This window comes from Coenobita brevimanus, chromosome 110 (assembly GCF_032717465.1).
Source record: "Coenobita brevimanus isolate Jiangsu-jjx chromosome 110, ASM3271746v2, whole genome shotgun sequence".
Taxonomy (NCBI): domain Eukaryota; kingdom Metazoa; phylum Arthropoda; class Malacostraca; order Decapoda; family Coenobitidae; genus Coenobita; species Coenobita brevimanus.
In genome coordinates this window covers 5,438,439-5,456,975 of record NC_137063.1, presented here as the reverse complement: position 1 = coordinate 5,456,975, position 18,537 = coordinate 5,438,439, and the positions used below count along the sequence as shown (strand labels likewise).

Below are 18,537 nucleotides of genomic sequence, written 5' to 3'. Positions count from 1 at the left end.
CCATTTCACTGCCCTGCTCCCAATTCACCCCCCCCCTCTCTCATATACCTCTCCACTCCATCCATCCATCTCATCCTTGGCCAACTCTCCCTCTCTCCCCCTCTACCTCACTCACATACACTCTCTTCGTCAGTCTCACTCTCCATCCTCTCCATGTGGCCAAACCACCTCAGTGTGTTTCTCCTAACACTTCCTATCACATCCACATCCACACCGCAATGCTCCTTCACATCCTCATTTGTCGGTCTGTCTCTCCATGTAACTCCACAGGCTTCTCTCAAATAACTCATTTCCACTGCTCTCACTCTTGACTTGTGACACTCCAACAACGTCCAAGCTTCACTTCCATACGTTAGAGTTGGTATCACAATACTGTCATGTAGTAACTTTTTCACTTACATGCTCAGTTCCCTATTTCTTATCACTGTTTTCAAGGAACCAGCAAACTTTCTTCCTTGTTGTACCCTTTCAAGCACTTCATCCTTATTCATCACACTCCCCAAGTACTTAAACGTACTCACATTTTCCATATCGTCATCACCCAGCCTCACCATACATTCACTGGCTTCACTTCTCTCAAAGACTATCACTTTACTCATCCCTACATTCACCTTTAGATACTGTTTCTTACACACTCTCCCAAACTCAGCCACCAAGCCTTATAGCTCCCCTTCGCCTTCACGTAACAGCACAGTATCATCTGCAAACAACAGAACAGGGAGTTTCCAAACACTGCCCTCTCTCATTAGGGCCACTCCAACATCCACTGCCCTACCTTGTATCTCTTTCATAACCCCATCTATGTACAGATTGAACAACCATGGAGACATGACACATCCCTGTTTCAACCCAACCTTCAAATAGAAAAATTCACTCAATTAACTGTCCACACGCAATGCAGCCTTTTTCACCCTGATACATACTCTTCACAGCATTCAACAACTTCCCATCTACTCCATATATTTTTAATACTTTCCACAATCCTTTTCTATCCACCCTGTCATACGCTTTCTCCAAATCCACAAAGGCTGCATACAAATTCTTTCCCTTCTCTACTGTAGAACCTTTTCTGCTACAGATCTAAGAATGAATATCTGATCTACACAACCTCTTCCCTTCCTACAGCCTCCCTGTTCTTCTCCAACTAATTCCTCTGTTATTTCCCCAACTCTGTCAATAAGTATCATACCATATACTTTTCCAATTACACGAAGAAGACAAATGCCCCTATGATTACCACAGTTCTTTTTCCCCTTTCCCTTTGTGCAAGGGAATAATTATACCTGACTTCCAATCCTCGGGGACTCTACCTTCCTCCCAGGCCAGGCTGCACATCTTCCACATCCATTCTACTACTATTTCTCCCCCATGCTTCAGCATTTCACCACACACTCCATCAGTTCCTGGGGCTTTTCCCAATATGACTTTCTTCATTGCTTCCACAACTTCCATCCTACTGATTTCTTCCTGTCTTCTCACCTCCCTCCTTCTCCCAGCCATTCCCCAGCCTCTTATACTCACATTACAGCACTTTCATTCTCTGTGTTCAAGAATTCCTTAAAGTGTTCTCTCCATCTGCTCACTTTATCTCCCTTTTCCACTAGTAATCTACCATTTTTATCTTTCACTCCCCTACTAACTTCTTTGGCACCCTGTCTGACTCTCATTACCTCTTTCCAGAACATTTTCTTACATTCCCTCCACTTTACACTCAAATTCTTTCCAGATTCCTCATCCACTCTCTTCTTACTCTCTTACTAATCTTTTCACCTCTCTCTTCCTTTCTACAAATAACTCTCTCTTCCATCTCTCAACTTCTTCTACACCCCTGTTTCTCATCCATTCATTATATGCTTTCTTCTTTTGTGCCACAGCCTGTCTCACCTTTTCATTCCACCATGCTGTTCCTCGCGCCTCCTTTCATCTTCTCTTCACCCCACACACACACCTCACATGATGCACTTATTTCCTCTGTGGATATCTTGCACACATCTTCTACGTCCCCCATCTGCTCCATTTCATATTTACCCAATCATTCCTCCACTTCTCTCGTATATTCTGCCTTTTTCTCATCCTCTTGTAACCTTTCCACTCTCCATGCATCTACTCCTACCTCTCGTCCTTCCCTTCTTCTGTTTCTCCATTTTACTTGGACCTTGATTCAGACCACCAAGTGGTGGTCAGAATCAAGGTCCACCCTGAGGACACACTCTGTGATATTTTCCCAGGTCTTTTCCAGTCTTCCTCTCGCAACCCTACCACTGATGTTCACACTTCTTATTTTCCATACCCAATTGTCATCCTTCATCCTCTCCACATGCCTAAACCTTCTCAGTCTGTCCCTCATCTCAACACCAATACATTCCAGTCTCATCCTACTTTACAACTCTTCAGTTGCAAACCTAGCCCCCCAGACCTCACATTGAAGGATGCACTACACATCCATCTAATCATTGTCATTTCTGTACATTTGAGTCTATGAATATCAGGGTTGGAAAAAATCATTTTTTTTTTTTTTAAATAAAAAAAATGATTTATTTTTTTATTTAAATCAGATTTTTTAACGTAAATAAGATTTTTTTTTAAATCTGATTTTTTTTTTTTTTTTCCCAATCCTGTTTGTGGCTTTGGGAATTCTGTCAGAAGAGTACCTTACTGGGTCTTTTTTCCTCCCACTTGCTGCAATGTGTCCATTAGACATGGTTACTGGTATATGTCACTTTTCAAATAAACAGACTTACAAAATTGAAAATAACAATGTGAATGGGAAGTGGGAGTAAGGCAGTGCACCATGGGCTAGCACTTCTTAGTATGGGGGAAGTTACTAACACTGTCAGATACTGAAGAAAGCTGCCAACTTGTCTTTTATATTTTGTCAAGTTAAGATCATAATCATTAGATTGAATCATGTTACTGTGTATTCAAAGAAGAGTTTAGTGCATATGTTAACACTGAGTATAATCACATTTATTGTTACTGTATTATCAAGGAGCCTTCTTTTCTGTTTTTTAATATTTACCTTTGACCTTGCGCCTGACTTGATCGAGATCAGTATAGAAAGAGTACAGGCCAAGCAGACTTGATGCATCTGTACAATGCACATCCATCACATTCTCTGTCTTCATTTTTACTTATTTATATTTAAAAAAATTCCATTTTGATTTACATCATGATTTTTTGCTCTGATATAAATCAAATTAGATCACATGATTTAAATCATTTAATTTAAATCATAATATCCCTGATGAATATCCTCTTCCTTTGCTGCCCAAGTCACAGTACCATAAAGCATTACACTCCTAACTCATGCTGCATACAAAGATATTTAGCACGGAGGGAAAGCCCTTTGATCTGAGGGATGTGTATGCAGTTTATGTTTTAAACTGCAAATATATCCATTAATTTACAAATATTTTTACATTTCATAGGGTAACTGAAGGGAATGCTGAAAGGAAAGTGATTTATTGAGTGTTTATAGTAGGAAGGATGCTTAGGAATGTGGCACACATGAACTGAGCAGAGATGGTAGGAAAGGATACTGATCACATAACTTAAGTGCAACTTATTGAATGTGATAGGTGGGGGCACTCACCATCCACTCACTTGATGTAGTGCTGCTCTCGGGTGTCTGCCCTTTCCTCTCCTCCATCCTTCTTTTCTTCCATCCTCTTCTGTCTTTCTTTCCTTCAGTCTTTCCTCGTCCTTCTGCCTATGGGTGACTTTACACTCCCTCTTCCATTTCTCTTTCCTGGACACAAGGAAACCATTTACTACGTTGGGTGGTAACCATATAACCAAATTTTGTTGCCTGGTGGTTTAGCGGGTAATTATTGCACTCCAGTTGGATTGAGCCGGTGAAGGTTTATATCCAAGGGATGGTTGGGGTTGATTGCTCATGTAATGCCACTCAGGGATGAGTGAGGCTGGTCACTCTCATCTTAACCCCTTCTTTACCGACCCCTCCCCCCAATGTAAACACTACATTTACCCCCCATACTGACCTGACAGCTCCCCTGCCCGTAGTGTGAGGGGTAGTGTAAATTTTTTGCCACGTCGAAACTATTCACTCTTTGTGATTTGTTTGTATACTAATGATCACATAAACCCAGCATGATGTTGGTAATAAAAAAAGATTATTAAATAAATCATTACGGTATATAAGTTTACATATCTTATGCTGAAGTACTGTTACCCAGGTAACTACTGTACAAACTGGCTTGAAAATAATGTCCTGCACAGATGGATGGCTTATTTATATACCTTGTAAGCTGAGCATGAAGTGTGTGGACACACGTGATGGTGATGGCGACCTTGACCCACTTGTTGCCAAGAGTGCAGTGTCACTAAGCTCGCTACTAATTTCCTCCTCCTCCTCATTCACATCAACCTCGCTATCATTTTCAGGATCACGGTCATCTACTGACACATCAGACACTGTTGCATCGTCATCTGATACATCTAAATAAGTATCCTCGTGAGGAATGAACTCGTCACTATCGGAATCCGCCAGAGACACCATGAGAGAAAAATATGCTGTACACCCTCTCTCGTGGTCAAGTGCGTGGTAAATGACTCTCTAAGGCAGGCCAAGAGGTGTAAATTTTGCCGTATGTCAGCAGAAAATATCTGTAGTAGAAATTATAAATAAAATAATGATTGGTCTAAAAGAGGTTACATCACAGATGAGTGAGCAAGCCATTGGTGTCAATGCAACTCAGTCATGACGTATCTTATGATGTCAGAATTTGTCAGAACTTCGTCACAGCCTTTGTTGTCAAAACATAGAGCTGTTGCTAACACGAAGTTCTCAGAAACAGCCTTACCAGGCTATCCTGAGGCCCATAAGCTGCCATTCATTAGAGGGTGTGCCAGTGTACCACAGTAGTGGTTGCGGTGTCTCATGGGTGTTTACAGGCGATGTACGGGGGTACATCAAAACACATTTCTGGTAAAGAAGGGGTTAAATGTTGGGACCAACTGCCTAGCCCCAGGCTCCTACGCTCCTCATGGGGCAATGTAGGATTGGGTGATGCCATGTCCTAGAAATGGGAGTACTGTAAGTGGCAAAAGACCTAGTTTTGAGTGAAATGGGAAGAGAGAGGATCAGCAAAGCAAGGGAAGAGAAAGATCTAGGAGTGACCCTACAGGATAATGTATCACTAGAGAAGTATATAAATAAGATCATTGGAGGGACATGTAGATTGATGGTGAAAATGAGAGTGGCTTTCAGCTCTTGGGATGAGGACATATTGAGAGAGAGTTATGTCCATGGTAAGACCAAAATTAGGATATGCAGCAGTGATATGGCCACCCACTTACCAATGCCAGTACCTCCCTCACACCCCACTGCATTCTGCAATATGTACATGAAATATGGTGTATATTAAGCAATTGTATTCTGAGGAAACCACGAGGCAAACGTCGATACACACTAAGTCCATCATCGGCGTTTCTTTCTCTAACCTTGTAAGAAAATTGGAAAAGGTACAGAGGATAGTCATTAGGATGCTACCAAGTTTGAGAGAATTGTCTTATGAAGAGAGGAGAAGGGAGAGGGGAGATTTGATTACGATGTTTGAAGGAGTTAGAAAACTGGAAAAGATGGACGGAGAAGATCTGTTTGTGGATGATGGTGGAATGACAAGAGGACATAAATATAAGCTGCAGAAAAGTAGATGCTTAAATGACATGAAAAAATTTAGTTTCCCAAATAGAAGTATAGACATTTGGAATAGTTTGGAAATGGAGATGATGCAAACGAAGAACATCAATGTATCTTAAAGTAGATTGGATGATTTGAGATATGGAGACAGGACAACACAAGTTTAGCTCAAATCCAGTATATTACAACTCAGTAAACACACACACACACACACACACACACACACAGAGGGGCAGGAGTGATGATGCACCCACTGAAAATTGACTTAGGACCTACACATAGAATTGCTATGGGAGGTTGTCTGTCTTTGCTTTGTGTTTCCACCTCTACCATGTGAATTTTGGGGGCAAGAAGTAACTGGCAACTCCTCTGGTGTTGGTGGGAGGTGTGAAGCACTCAGCACATCAGTGCTTGCCCAGAAGCTAGAGTGGGAGTATGTGTTCCCATCACTCCAAGCTTGCACCTCCCTCTTTTTTGTGTGCATTGCTGTTTGCCCTGTTATTTTCCTAGAGTTGAGTTGTCATGCCTGGAAAGTACTGCTCAAGGGATGAGAGGGTCCATATCATTGCATGGAGGCAGGATACTGTCCCTATCAACATGATTTGTGAATGTACTAGATGCGCAAATTCGACCGTTATGAAGATTCTTGCTGCAGCGTGTGGCCTGCCACCTGATGTCGTACCAGAGCACAAGCATGATGGTGGAAAGAAGAGGACGACTTCCAGAGATACAGATACGCTTCTGAAGAGGGAAGTAATCAAGAATCCTTGACTGACAGCAGTAGAATTGAAGAGAATGCATCCCCAGTTGTTACATGACGTCTCAGTTCAAACTATCTAACACCGCTTGCAGAAGGAGCTGGGTTTGTCAAGCCACACCGCAGCCAAGAAACTGCTTCTCACTGACTGCATGAAGAAGCACCACATTTAGTTTGCCAAGAAGTATGCACACTGGACTTTGGATGAATGGAGAAAAGTTATGTTTTCCGATGAAAGCACATTTCAAGTATTCCAGGTGCGTTCTGCCAAGGTTGTCGCCCTGCCTTCTGTAGTCGATATGACCCTGCTTACACGGTGCCGACTTTTAAGCACCCACAATCAGTAATGGTATGGGGGTGTTTCTCAAGTGAAATGGGAAGGGGAGGCCTCTACTTTCTTCCTAAGAACTTGATGAATGGTGGCTGGTACATTCAAATTCTGAAAGATCATTTGTTAAACTTTTTTGCTATTCATGGGTGCAACTTTTTCGTGTATGATTCAACTCCATTTCACAAGTCAAGAAAGGCGACAAAATGGCTTCAGGATAATTGAACTGAGGTCCTTGACTGGCCTGGCAACAGTACGGATCTAAATCTATTAGAAAACTGCTGGGCAAAGATGAAGAAAATCATGGCAGAGAAGAAGACACCCAATCTGGACAACCTCAGGACTGAACTGACAAATGTTTAGTGCAAAGAAATGTCCATAGATTAGTTTAGAGATCTAAGGGATTCCATGCCAAAATGTATCTAACTGGTCCTGAAAAACAAGGGAAACATGATTTCATATTACTGAATGGCATTTCATGAACAAACATTGTGGTATACTGTGATTTCTGTGTTTTTTAATACCTTATGGGAGGAGGTCCTAAGTCAGTTTGTGGTAGCTGTAGCAGTGAAGAACAGCCTAAATGTGGATAATGTGGAACTGGGAGAAGGTAGGGCTGAAGTGATAAATAGATACCGGATGGCAAGGCAAGGGAGACAGAGTAGTGTATGTTCCCCCTATGACAAGAGCATGAAATGAGGATGAATACTAGGAGATGTTGTCAGGCATGGTTAGATACCTACAGAAAGTGATTGGGTAAAGCAACAACATAATCCTGGAGGATGATTTTAATTGTAAAGAAGTGAATTGGGAGGAATGGAACTCAGGAGGTAGTGGCGATTTGTGGGGCAATATACCGTTAAATGTAGCAACGAATAATGAAACAACTCAGTGGGTAAAAGAAGAGACAAGATTTAGAGGTGATGACACACCGGCAAGACTAGATTTACTGTTAATCAAAGAACTTTACGTCATTGAATCTTTGCAGAAGAAATGGGATATCTTTCTAGACTTCTATAATCTAGGTGTGGAAAAACATGTGCCAAGAGTAAATGGGAAAGAGAAGTGGAAAAAGGATTGGCTCAATAGGTGTATGGTAGCGAAAAAAAGAAGGGATGCGGCATGGAACAATTGGAGAAAGAGAGGTAGCAATAGATCAAAGGAAGAATATAAAAGAACTAGAAATGAATATACAAGAATACATAGAGAGCAAGAGAGAAACTTTGAAAAAGATATAATTGACAAATGTAAGGAAGCACCTAAATTGTTTTATAGGTTTGTTAATGGCAAATTAAAACAAAAGGAAGGAATCACCTGAGAGTAGGAGTTAGAGGTCTATAAAGATGCCGTAATGCAAGCTGAAATAATGAACAAATGTTTCCAATCGATTTTTACTAAAGAAAGTAGGGGGAGGGAGTGACTAGAAATGTAGTGTTAAAAGATATAAAAGTAGAAGTGCAGGAAGCGTATAAATTATTGGAAACTCAGGATGTAAGGAAGGCCCCAGGACCTGATGGAATCTCTAATTGGATACTGAAGGAATGCAGAGAACAACTGGCAGATAAGATTCATGGTTTAATTATATGTTCTCTGGAAGAAGGGAAAGTGCTTCAGGAATGGAAAAAGGTGAATGTGGTACCAGTTTTTAAAGGAAGGAGTAAGGAAGAACCACTGAATTATAGATAAGCGTGTCGCAAAATTGTCCTAGAGAATCCTAAAAGACAAATGGATAAAATATCAGGAGGGGATGGACATCTTGACTGAAAGTCAGTTTGGATTCAGAACTGGGAGGTCGTGTGTCTCTGATTTACTGAGCTTCTACACAAGGACAATTGATGTCCTACATGCGAGAGAGAATTTGGAAATTGGAGCTTATAGGAGGACTGAAGGGGAATCTCTTAGAATGGATGAGAGACTTCATGAAAGATAGACAGATGAGGACCATAGTAAAGGACAGGATGTCAGGGTGGAGGGAAGTAACAACTGTAGTCCTGCAGGGCTCGGTGCTAGCACTCATAATGTTCCTGATTTACATATATAATATGGTGAATGGAAGGGACAGTTATACGTCTGTTTTGCAGACAATGCAAAGATTATGAGCAGAGTAAAAGTTGAAGAGGATTATAAAATGCTGCAGGAAGATCTGACAGGATTTATGATTGGAGCCGGATATGGGAAACAAATTCAGCGGAAAAACATGTAAAATACTGGAAATGGGTAAAAGTTCCAAGAGGCCATCAATGAATTATTCGATGGATAACAAACCAGTCACAAAAGCAAGGGAAGTGAAGGACCTGGGAGTGTTGGTCCAAGATAATTTGATACCTGAAAAACACATTAACAAGATTGTTAGAGGCACATAAAAGCTCTTGACAAGCATTAGAATGACATTTCATTACCTGGATAAATAGATGATGAAGAAATTAATACTGGCTACGATCCTCGACAGGTTGAAATATGCAGCTGTGGTATGGTCCCCACACCAAAAGAAAGACATCAACAAGATCGAGAGAATACAAAGAGCAGCAACCAAAATGGTCCCAAGCCTGACAGATCTGTTGTACAAGGAAAGACTGGAAAAGTTGGTTCTGCCTTCCTTAGAAGAAAGAAGAGAGGGTGACATGATTGCAGTGTTCAGGGCCATGATGGGAGTAGACAAAATTGACAGAGATCTGTTTGTATGTGTTGGGGGAGCAACAAGAGCACGTAGTAAGAAATTGAAAAAGACAAGTTGCTTGAAGGATATAAAAAAATACAATTTTCTGTATAGATGCACTGACCTGTGGAAGAGCCTGGACAAAGAGAGGGACAGAGAAGGACAATAAAAAACAATGCAGAAAGATTGAAAGTGGCATACAGTAGGCTGATATAGATGGTCAAATCTCAGCAAGGCTGGAGATAGATGATTTCTTGACGATAAATGAGCCAGATATTATGTGCTTTGTAGACACCAAGCTAAGAGAGACTATTGAAATCCAAATGGGAGATGGGATATACAAATTATGGAGAAGAGATAGAAAAGAAAACACGGGAGGAGGAGTAATGATAACAGTGAAAAACACTCTAAATGTGGATAGTGTGGAACTGGGAGAAGGTATGACTGAAGTGATAAACATGGTAATAGAAACCAGAGGGAAAGGGCAAGAAAGACATCACAGTAGCATATGTCTCAACCAAGACAAGGGCATGGAATGAAAAGGAATATCAGGAGATTTTGTCGGGCATGGTTATAGATATATTCAGAAAGTAATTGAGAAAAGCACCCTGATGGGTGACTTTAATTGTAAAGAGGTAAACTGGGAGGAGAGAGACTCAGGAAGTAGTGAAGATTCATGGGGCAGTATACGGTTGAATATAGCAATGGATATGTGATGACCCAGTGGGTCAAAGAAGAGACAAGATTTAGAGGTGATGGCACACCAGCAAGACTAGATTTAATTCTAACCAAAGAACCTGATGCAATTGAATCTCTGAAAAAATCGCTGTCCAATAGGAAAAAATGATCATGAAGTGATAGAGTTCCAAACAATAGAAGGAAATGGGGAGACAAGAGATGAGTGATACAGGCATGGAAGATACAACTTTGAGAAAGCAAACTTTTTAGGATTGAGAAAAATTTTTTGAAGAAGAGATTGGCAATAATTCCAGCAAACAAGAGAGGTACAGAAGAAGTGGGATATCTTTCTAGACTTCTATAATATGGGTGTGGAAAAGTATGTGCCAAAAGTTAGTGGGAAAGAGAAATGAGAAAATGACTGGTTCAACAGGAGGTATATGATAGCAAAAAATGAAAGGGATAAGGCATGGGCCAAACGGAGAAAGAGAGGTAATGACAGAACAAAGGAAAATAAGAGAACCAGAAATGAATAAACAAGAATATGTAGAGAGGAAGAAAGAAACTTCAAAAAAGGTATAATTAACAAATGTAAGGATGAATCTAAATTGTTGTACAGGTTTGTTAATGACTAAGTGAAACAAAAGGAAGGAATTAATAAGCTGAAAGTAGAAGGAAATGTCTGTAAAGATGCAGTTATGCTAGCCTAAATAATGAACAAATGCTTCCAGTCAGTCTTCACAAGAGAAAGTGATTTTGTGGGTCAGGAGGGTGACAAGAAATGTAATGTTAAAAGAAGGAAAAGTTCAAGTGCAAGAAGTGTACAAATTACTGGAAACTCACGATGTAAGGAAGGCCCCAGGACCTGACGGGATCTCTAATTGGATACTAAAGGAATGCAGAGATCAACTGGCAGATGAGATTCGTGGTTTGATTTTGTGCTCTCTGGAAAAAGGGAAGGTGCCTCGGGAATAGAAGAGGGCCAGTGTGGTACCAGTTTATAAGGGAGGGAACAAGGAAAAAACCTTGAATTATAGACCAGTGTCGCTGACCAGCTTGATCACAAAATTGTGCGAGAGAACCCTGAAAGACAGATGGATAAAGTATCTGGAGGAGGTGGACATTTTGGCAGAAAGTCAGTTTGAATTCAGAAGTGGAAGGTCATGTGTTTCCCACTTGTTGAGCTTCTACTGTAGGGCAATTGTGCATATTTAGACCTGGAGAAAGCCTTTGATAAGGTACCCCACAAGCGACATACAGTATGTGGAAATTGGAACACATAGGAGGACTGAAGGGGAACCTCTTGGAGTGGATGAGAGACTTCTTTAGAGACAAGGAAATGAGGACAGTAATAACGGACAGGATATCTGGATGGAGGGAAGTAACAAGTGGAATCACACAGGGCTCGTTGTTAGCACCCGTAATGTTCCATATTTACGTAAACGATATGGTAGATGGAATGAGTAGTCATGGAAGTCTGTTTGCTGATGATGCAAAGATCATAAGGGTAGTAGAACTTGAAGAAGACTAAAATGCTGCAGGAGAACCTGGATAGGATTCATGGGTGGAGCTGGATGTGGAAAATGAAATTCAGTGCATAAAAATGTAAAATATTGGAAATGGGTAAAAGTACCAAGAGACCATCACTGAATTATTTGATGGGTAATGAACCAGTCACAAAAGCAAGAGAAGAGAAGGACTTGGGAGTGCTGGTCCAGGGTATTTTGTCAGCCGAAAAACACATTAGCAAGATAGTTAGAGTGACGTATACTCGTTTGAGTAGCATAAGAGTAGGCTTTCATTACATGGATAAGATGATGATGAAAAAATTGATAGTGGCCATGATCCGCCCCAGGTTGGAATGTATGGCAGTAGTGTGGTTCCCATTTAAAGAGAAAGATATAAACAAGATCGAGAGAATACAAAGAACAGCAACCAAGATGGTCCTTAGCCTGACAGATCTGTCATACAAGGAAAGGCTGGAAAAACTAGATCTTCCTACCATAGAAAAAAGGAGAAAGGGGGGCAACATGCTTGCAGTGTTCAGGGCCATGATGGGAGTAGAAAAATTTAACAGTGAAGATCTGTCTATATGGGATGGGAAAGTAACAAGAGAACACAGAATGAAACTGAAAAAGCCAAGTTGCCTTAAGGATATCAAGAAATATAGTTTTTCATAAAGATGCGTAGATCTGTGGAATAGCCTGGACAAAGAGATTGTCCAGTCTAAAAACTTAAACGAGTTCAAAGCAAAATTTTACTTACTGAGAAACAGAGATGGGACCCTATAAGCATAGCTCATTTCCTACATATCACAACTAGGTAAATAGAGCTAGGTAAATACACACTACTAACTTTGTAGTTTTCCATCTTTCAGCAAAGTTTTTCATTACTTTATGCTATCAAAATAGTTTTTCATCTACCTCTAGGTAGGTAAGTCATCATTTGAAGCTGATGAACCCAACTCATTGCTTAGTTATGTCTGGTGATGCAACTTCATCAGCTGATGGCAGTGCAACACACCATTTCAGCCATTAGTACATGTCATGTATCTGAAATTAAATGTTTGTTTTCCTGACAATAAATACTTGCATGTCACATTGCAACACTCGAAACCCGCCTGATGGCAGTAATGGACATTGCTCCATACCCTGTCATGATAACTGATCACCACTTACTTTCAGTGCTCCCTCCTTAAACATGGGTAATGTAGAGTGGCCACCTGCCATTGTATATGTTCCATTTGTTTCCATTATAAAGGGCCAACCTAGACTGGACACTTTCCAGAGTTGCCCTTTTCACCCCAAACCCTCCAAAAAACACCCTTCTGACATTCACTCTGGTACTCATACATAGGAAGTTATTGAAAATACATAAGGAAGGTTCCTAGACATTAAGAAAAAAAAGTTTAGGTCACTAACCTGACTGGCTCTGTTGGCCACACTCACTGTCCCCAGTGCTCCCAGATCCCATTCTCTGTAGTAACTGTCAAGATGAGGTTGGCTGGTCCCCTTCTTTGTCATAGTCAAACCTTTCAAAGTGCACGGAGGAAATGATGGACATAATCTCTTCCTCTGGTTCAGCACTGTCTTATGGGTTTGAATCATTGCCAGAGGATGATTGTTGTGAAATTTCCTGATGAACTCGAGAAAAGTCTGTGATCATCTTCTGTTGACAAGCATTCACTCTTTCTCTAAACACATCTGTGTATTGCCTCACATCACTGGCCACTAATGCAGCAGTTTGCTCGGCTTGGTCCTTATCCATGTCTTGGTTGGTGATGATGAAGGTGCGCCTCTAGTACAATTCCACAAGTTCTTTCAGTGTGCTCATTGCCATCCCTCTCCGTGGCCTTTCCTCTGGCTGTCCCTCTTCTTCACTCTCTTCCTGCAGCTGGTCCAACATTTCCTCGGTGTCCAGGGTGGGGTCTGGGGCAAGAAGTTCCTGTATGTCAGCAGCGTCGAGTTGTTCCATGCCAGTGACTCTCCTTGCTGCCTCCACCGCAGTGTCAACCACTGCATCAGCACTCTGTGGCTTGGTTTTAAAGTCAACCCTGTGGCCCTGCAAACCTTGCAAAATGTTGTGCCAGGTGTGATGCACTGTGGCCTGCACCAGCTCATTCCAGGTTTCAGTAATGGTGTCCACTCCATTTTTTATGTTCAACGGCTTCCAAAAGTTGATGACAGACTGTGCCTCTGTAGAGTGCTGTATGGTGGGTGGCGGTGGTGAGTCACGGTTTGTGCCAGGGGTAGGTGACTCAGGCTGTGGTGTATATGGCAAAGTTGCCAGCTCGTCCAAATCTTCGTCGGTGTCAGTGGCAGCTTGGAGCATAGCGAAGATCTTCAAGGCGTAGGTTGCCTTCAACACTGCAATCAATTCTTGCTCAAGGGGCTGGAGGAGTAAGGTTGCCTTTGGAGGCATGAACACAACATTGATTTTGGAGTGGCGATCGTCGAGGAGTGGTGAGAGACCTGGTGCATTCGTTTAAAAGAAGCAGGATCTTAAATGCCAAGTTGTGCCACTTGTGGAAATCTTCTGCGTCTTTTGTGAAGCACTTGTCAAATCATTCCAGACAGACTGCACCCGACATCCACCCCTTCTTGTACATCCAGTGCATGTTGAGCTTGTCCATATCATAGTTCCTGTAGGCATGTGGTTTCTTGGCTTGTGAGAGAACAGATGGTTTCATTTTGCAGGTCCCAGAGGCATTACAGGTTAGGAATAGAGTGAGTCTTTCCATAGATGGCTTGTAACCACGGGCCTGTCGCTCACGCCATTGGATGTAGGTCCTTGTGGGCATTTTTTCCAAAAAAAAAACTGTCTCGTCAGCATAAAAAAATCTGGTCCTGGGTGTACCCACCATCTCTGATGACATCTCTAAGAAATGCAGGGAAGACAGAAGCAACAGAAACATCAGCACTGACCCCCTCACCTGGTAAACTAACAATTCTTAACCCATTCCTCTTAATAAAAGAATTTAATTAACCTCTTGAGACCATGAAGGGTGTTGGGCTCTCCTGGTTTAGTTGTCTACTTACCTGACTGTAGAAATGCTTGGCTTTATCATGTATCATGCTGCCGTCAGTAGGGATGTTTCTCAGTCTCTGCCTTGCGATGAACTGAAGTGGAAGTCTCTCCGTGGTTATCGATACTGCATTCCTGGTATTCATTGCAGCTTGTCCTGCCACTGTGGGGTTGCTCTTGACATATGCCTTTATCTTTTCTCAGTCTTTCCAAATTGTCCTGATGGTGCTTTCATTAACCTTGGGCTTGTCTGCCAAGTCGTCTCTTCCCACCCTCCAACTATCTTATTATCTCCATTTTCTGGCCGTAGGTGAAGCAGCTGTGAAGCATGATGCTTTGGTAACACTGCTTAGTGCCACGGGAATAGCTGCCTCAGATGCGGCCACGAAGCCTGCGATAGGGGTACATATGGATGCGGCGTCATGCAACCAGTCACATTGCACTGCTCGCCTGACATCATCACATGCAACATTTGACTTTTGGGGGGTCATCTGAGAGCTCAGGTGCCTGACAACTCACTGCGATATATCTGTTTGTGACCGCATTATATATTTTTTGGTCACATTTTAAAGCACTGGGTAAGTACAGATCCATGTTGCTTGATACTGCGTTACAGGATTGAGCACTATACACTCTGCTATTCCTTTTTTTATTCCCAGTGACATTCCAAGAGATATGTGTAGTACGGTGCTCGCTTAACACCCATGGGGGTTAGGGAACAGAGACCTGCGTACAGTATGTTAAAAATCCGCGGATATCTGCTGCACCCCTTAAAAACGCCCCTGGACTCCCCTTAACCCTTTGGCTGCAGCGGCTGGGATGACAGCATACTGACTGCTCATTGTGGAGAAATAGGAAAAAATTGTGTGTTTTCAACTCATGTTTTAACCCACTTATTGTTAATCTTGAGAACTAAAATTTTGTCAGACAAACATCAATCTTTCTACTATTGTTTGCAACAACCTGCATATCCTTAGGCACTCCAAGCACGGAGAACGATTTGAGAGAATACAAGGTATGTTTTGACAGTCTGATGCAGGAAATAACCCAGAGAGGTGGAAATTTCCACAAAACCACAAGATTTTTTTCCATACAAAATAGGGTTACAGCCACGTTACTTCATCACAGTAATTGCAGTAATAATAAAAATAATACACTTCTTGGCAGTCTCCTATGATTTTGTTACGATATTCCAGTGTTTACGTTAGACTTTTGCGAAACAGTAACGATGTGAGGAAAATCATTACAAACATTATTAAACTTCATGAATGACTTTTATTACCACTTACTTTTATAAAGTTTATTAATATAATGTCATGAGTCATTTCATAGCATAGCTGCACAATTTGCTACCACAAAAATGTTCAGTAACTAATGCGCTTACCATCATGACTTTTCTGATTATCGCAAAAATATCACTAAATGACTTGTATTTTATCACAGTAATTCACAATATAATATAACAGTTTCAGCCACTCTCTTATGATTTCAGTGCGATTTGGGTGTGTATTGCTTCGTATTATTTACCAGGAGAGAGAGAGGGAGGGAGGGCAGCAAACTGGTTTAGACCAGCTCATCGAGGGGGACGAGAGAGAGAGAGAGGGGGGAGAGGAGGACAGCTAACTGGTTTAGACCAGGTCATCGAGGGGCACAAGAGAGAGAGAGAGAGGAGGGGGGGCAGCAAACCGGTTTAGACCAGCTCATCAAGGGTACATGGAAGAAAGAAATACTCCCAGTCAGCCCGTCCTAACTTTTTCCCTGATGAATTAATGGCATTAATAAATGAAGTGGCTAAAAGGAAGAGTGGATATAACTTTAGAAGTAACCAGCATTACCAATTTTCATTATATTATGTCCCTGAACTATTCTAACTAAGACTTACTTTTTGAGCCTAGTTTGAGTTGGGGGAGCAAATTTTGTAGGGATAGTGAAATAGTAACTTAGGTTAGGCTATCGCTCAGTAGCTCATGAATGTCGTGCCATATTGGCTGGTGCTGGCGTGTGCACACGGTCTTATGTCAGGCCCTAGGTTAGGCTTAGGTTAGGTTAGGTTAGGTTAGGCTGTTAGTTTGGGTTCGTTTAATGCAAAATAGTGCATTTTTAATTAATTTTGAACTTGATTTTGGGGGATAAACCCACTTTTGGAAATCTTACTCAAAATTCCAAAAGGGGGATTTTCCCCCTAAAATGAAGGTCAAAACTAACTAAAACACAGTATTTTGCATTGGAAAACATAAAAATAATAATAAAAGAAAACGTTGGTTACTTCTACAAATTTACCGAAGAGTGTTATACAGTACAGGTATTTGATTCACTGGATAATGCCATTACTAAAACAACCATGAACTGTGCCTGGGGTAATGTTACATATGCAGTGAACAGTGTCAGCAGGGTTCAACGAGATAAATTGCTTTAGTGAATCCGGCCCCGGTACTGTATCCACCTGTGGATATTTAAAACCGTTTATGTTAAATCCGCCCGCAGATGTTTAAAACCGTGTATGTTAAAAACGCAGATGTTAAGGGGTGACTGTACAGTGAATATTAGGTATGATGGTGAGCAGGTAAAAATTTTTCAAGAGAGAAGACATTGGAACAATATTGGGATTTCACGATACCATTTAGTCATATAATATATGTTTCAGTAGCAAGATTTGTGCGTTTTGATTTGCACAGTAAAATTCCCAGATACATTAGCCACACAGATTGAGGGTCTGTTGTATGAAAGTGATAATGATGGTCAGAGCCATGTGGAGGTAAAGAAAAAGATAATATGATAGGTGAATGTATGACAAAGGAAAGAATAGCTGAGGCATAAGCAATAGAAATGGCAAATGATAGAGCTGAACTGTTGAAGTATGTGAGAAGATGCACATGACAGGAATTACAAACTTTTTTCAGCTTGATAGTTAATGAAAAATCTTGACTCCGTCATTGTCTTAAATCTCAGAAGTAAAGCTGTCTATCATGATAAATCCTACATGATAAAGTCATGATTGTCAAAGGTTTGATTGATGCGTGAATAATAGTTTGGTCCACTATTGATGGCTTTGCTGTTTTCCTTTTCTTCTTTCTGAATCCTAAACCTTTTTGGATTCATGGTGATGGTATATCTAATCCCATCATCTAGCCATCCAGTCCCATGCACCTGAGGAATAAAGACTAGTATGTTGTATTAATATAGTAAAAAACAGTAGTGATTACTGGTACAGGTTTACAAAATTAACATCTTTTATTTTGTCATAATGGTCTTCACACGTGATGAGGAGATTTAGAGTCCAATTCTTTGGCCATTTTAAGATACGATTCAAAGCTGAGAGAAATCCCTCTTCCAAACTCCCTGTCTTGAGTTGAAGGAGCTTTGATCAAGTCTGCACCTCAGGTTAAGGGCATTTGGATTACCTCATCCGTGTGCAACATTTATAAACCCATTTTCAACTCTTCCCTTTAGGATGAACGAGGCCACTGCCAGTGTCCTGTATTAAGGATGTATGTTTGTCCACTGTGCAATGCAACTGGTGATGGTGCACACACTTTGAAGTACTGCCCTCGTAATACGGTAACTCGTGGTGACCCCATCTCTGCTGGTCTCCCTCCTGGCAAAGTCACTAATTGGAGGGAGGTGGCCAACAGGATGATGGGACACTTCAACACTAACTGAAAGCAACCTAGATACAAGTCATATTTATAGAAAGCACTACTACATAGGTTATTTCTCCCATTTTATTTAGTTTGTTTTGGTTTTAATCATCGGCTGTTAGGTAGTGATGCAGCACAGTATCTTTTGAAATGTGTACTGTACAGTATTAGAAACTAAGTGTTATTGTTTATCAGGGTACCGTATTTTTCCATTTACTTTATGTGTGTGTTTTAAATTTTACTTTGTATTATTTTCACACATCAGTAATGAGAGAAGTGAGCAGTGAGATGGCT

The 18,537-nt window shown here is 41.1% G+C and overlaps 1 protein-coding gene across 1 annotated transcript in view; it reads left to right on the top strand.

Annotated features, from left to right (window-relative positions):
- The window catches only part of nanos (RNA-binding protein nanos), a 59,595-nt gene extending 41,330 nt beyond the window's left edge, over window positions 1-18,265 (top strand). The window contains exon 4 of the mRNA XM_080286101.1: window positions 18,056-18,265. Within this exon, the coding sequence (XP_080142227.1) occupies window positions 18,056-18,265 (210 nt within the window). The remainder of the gene's footprint in view (window positions 1-18,055) is intronic.
- Window positions 18,266-18,537: the final 272 nt, after the last annotated feature.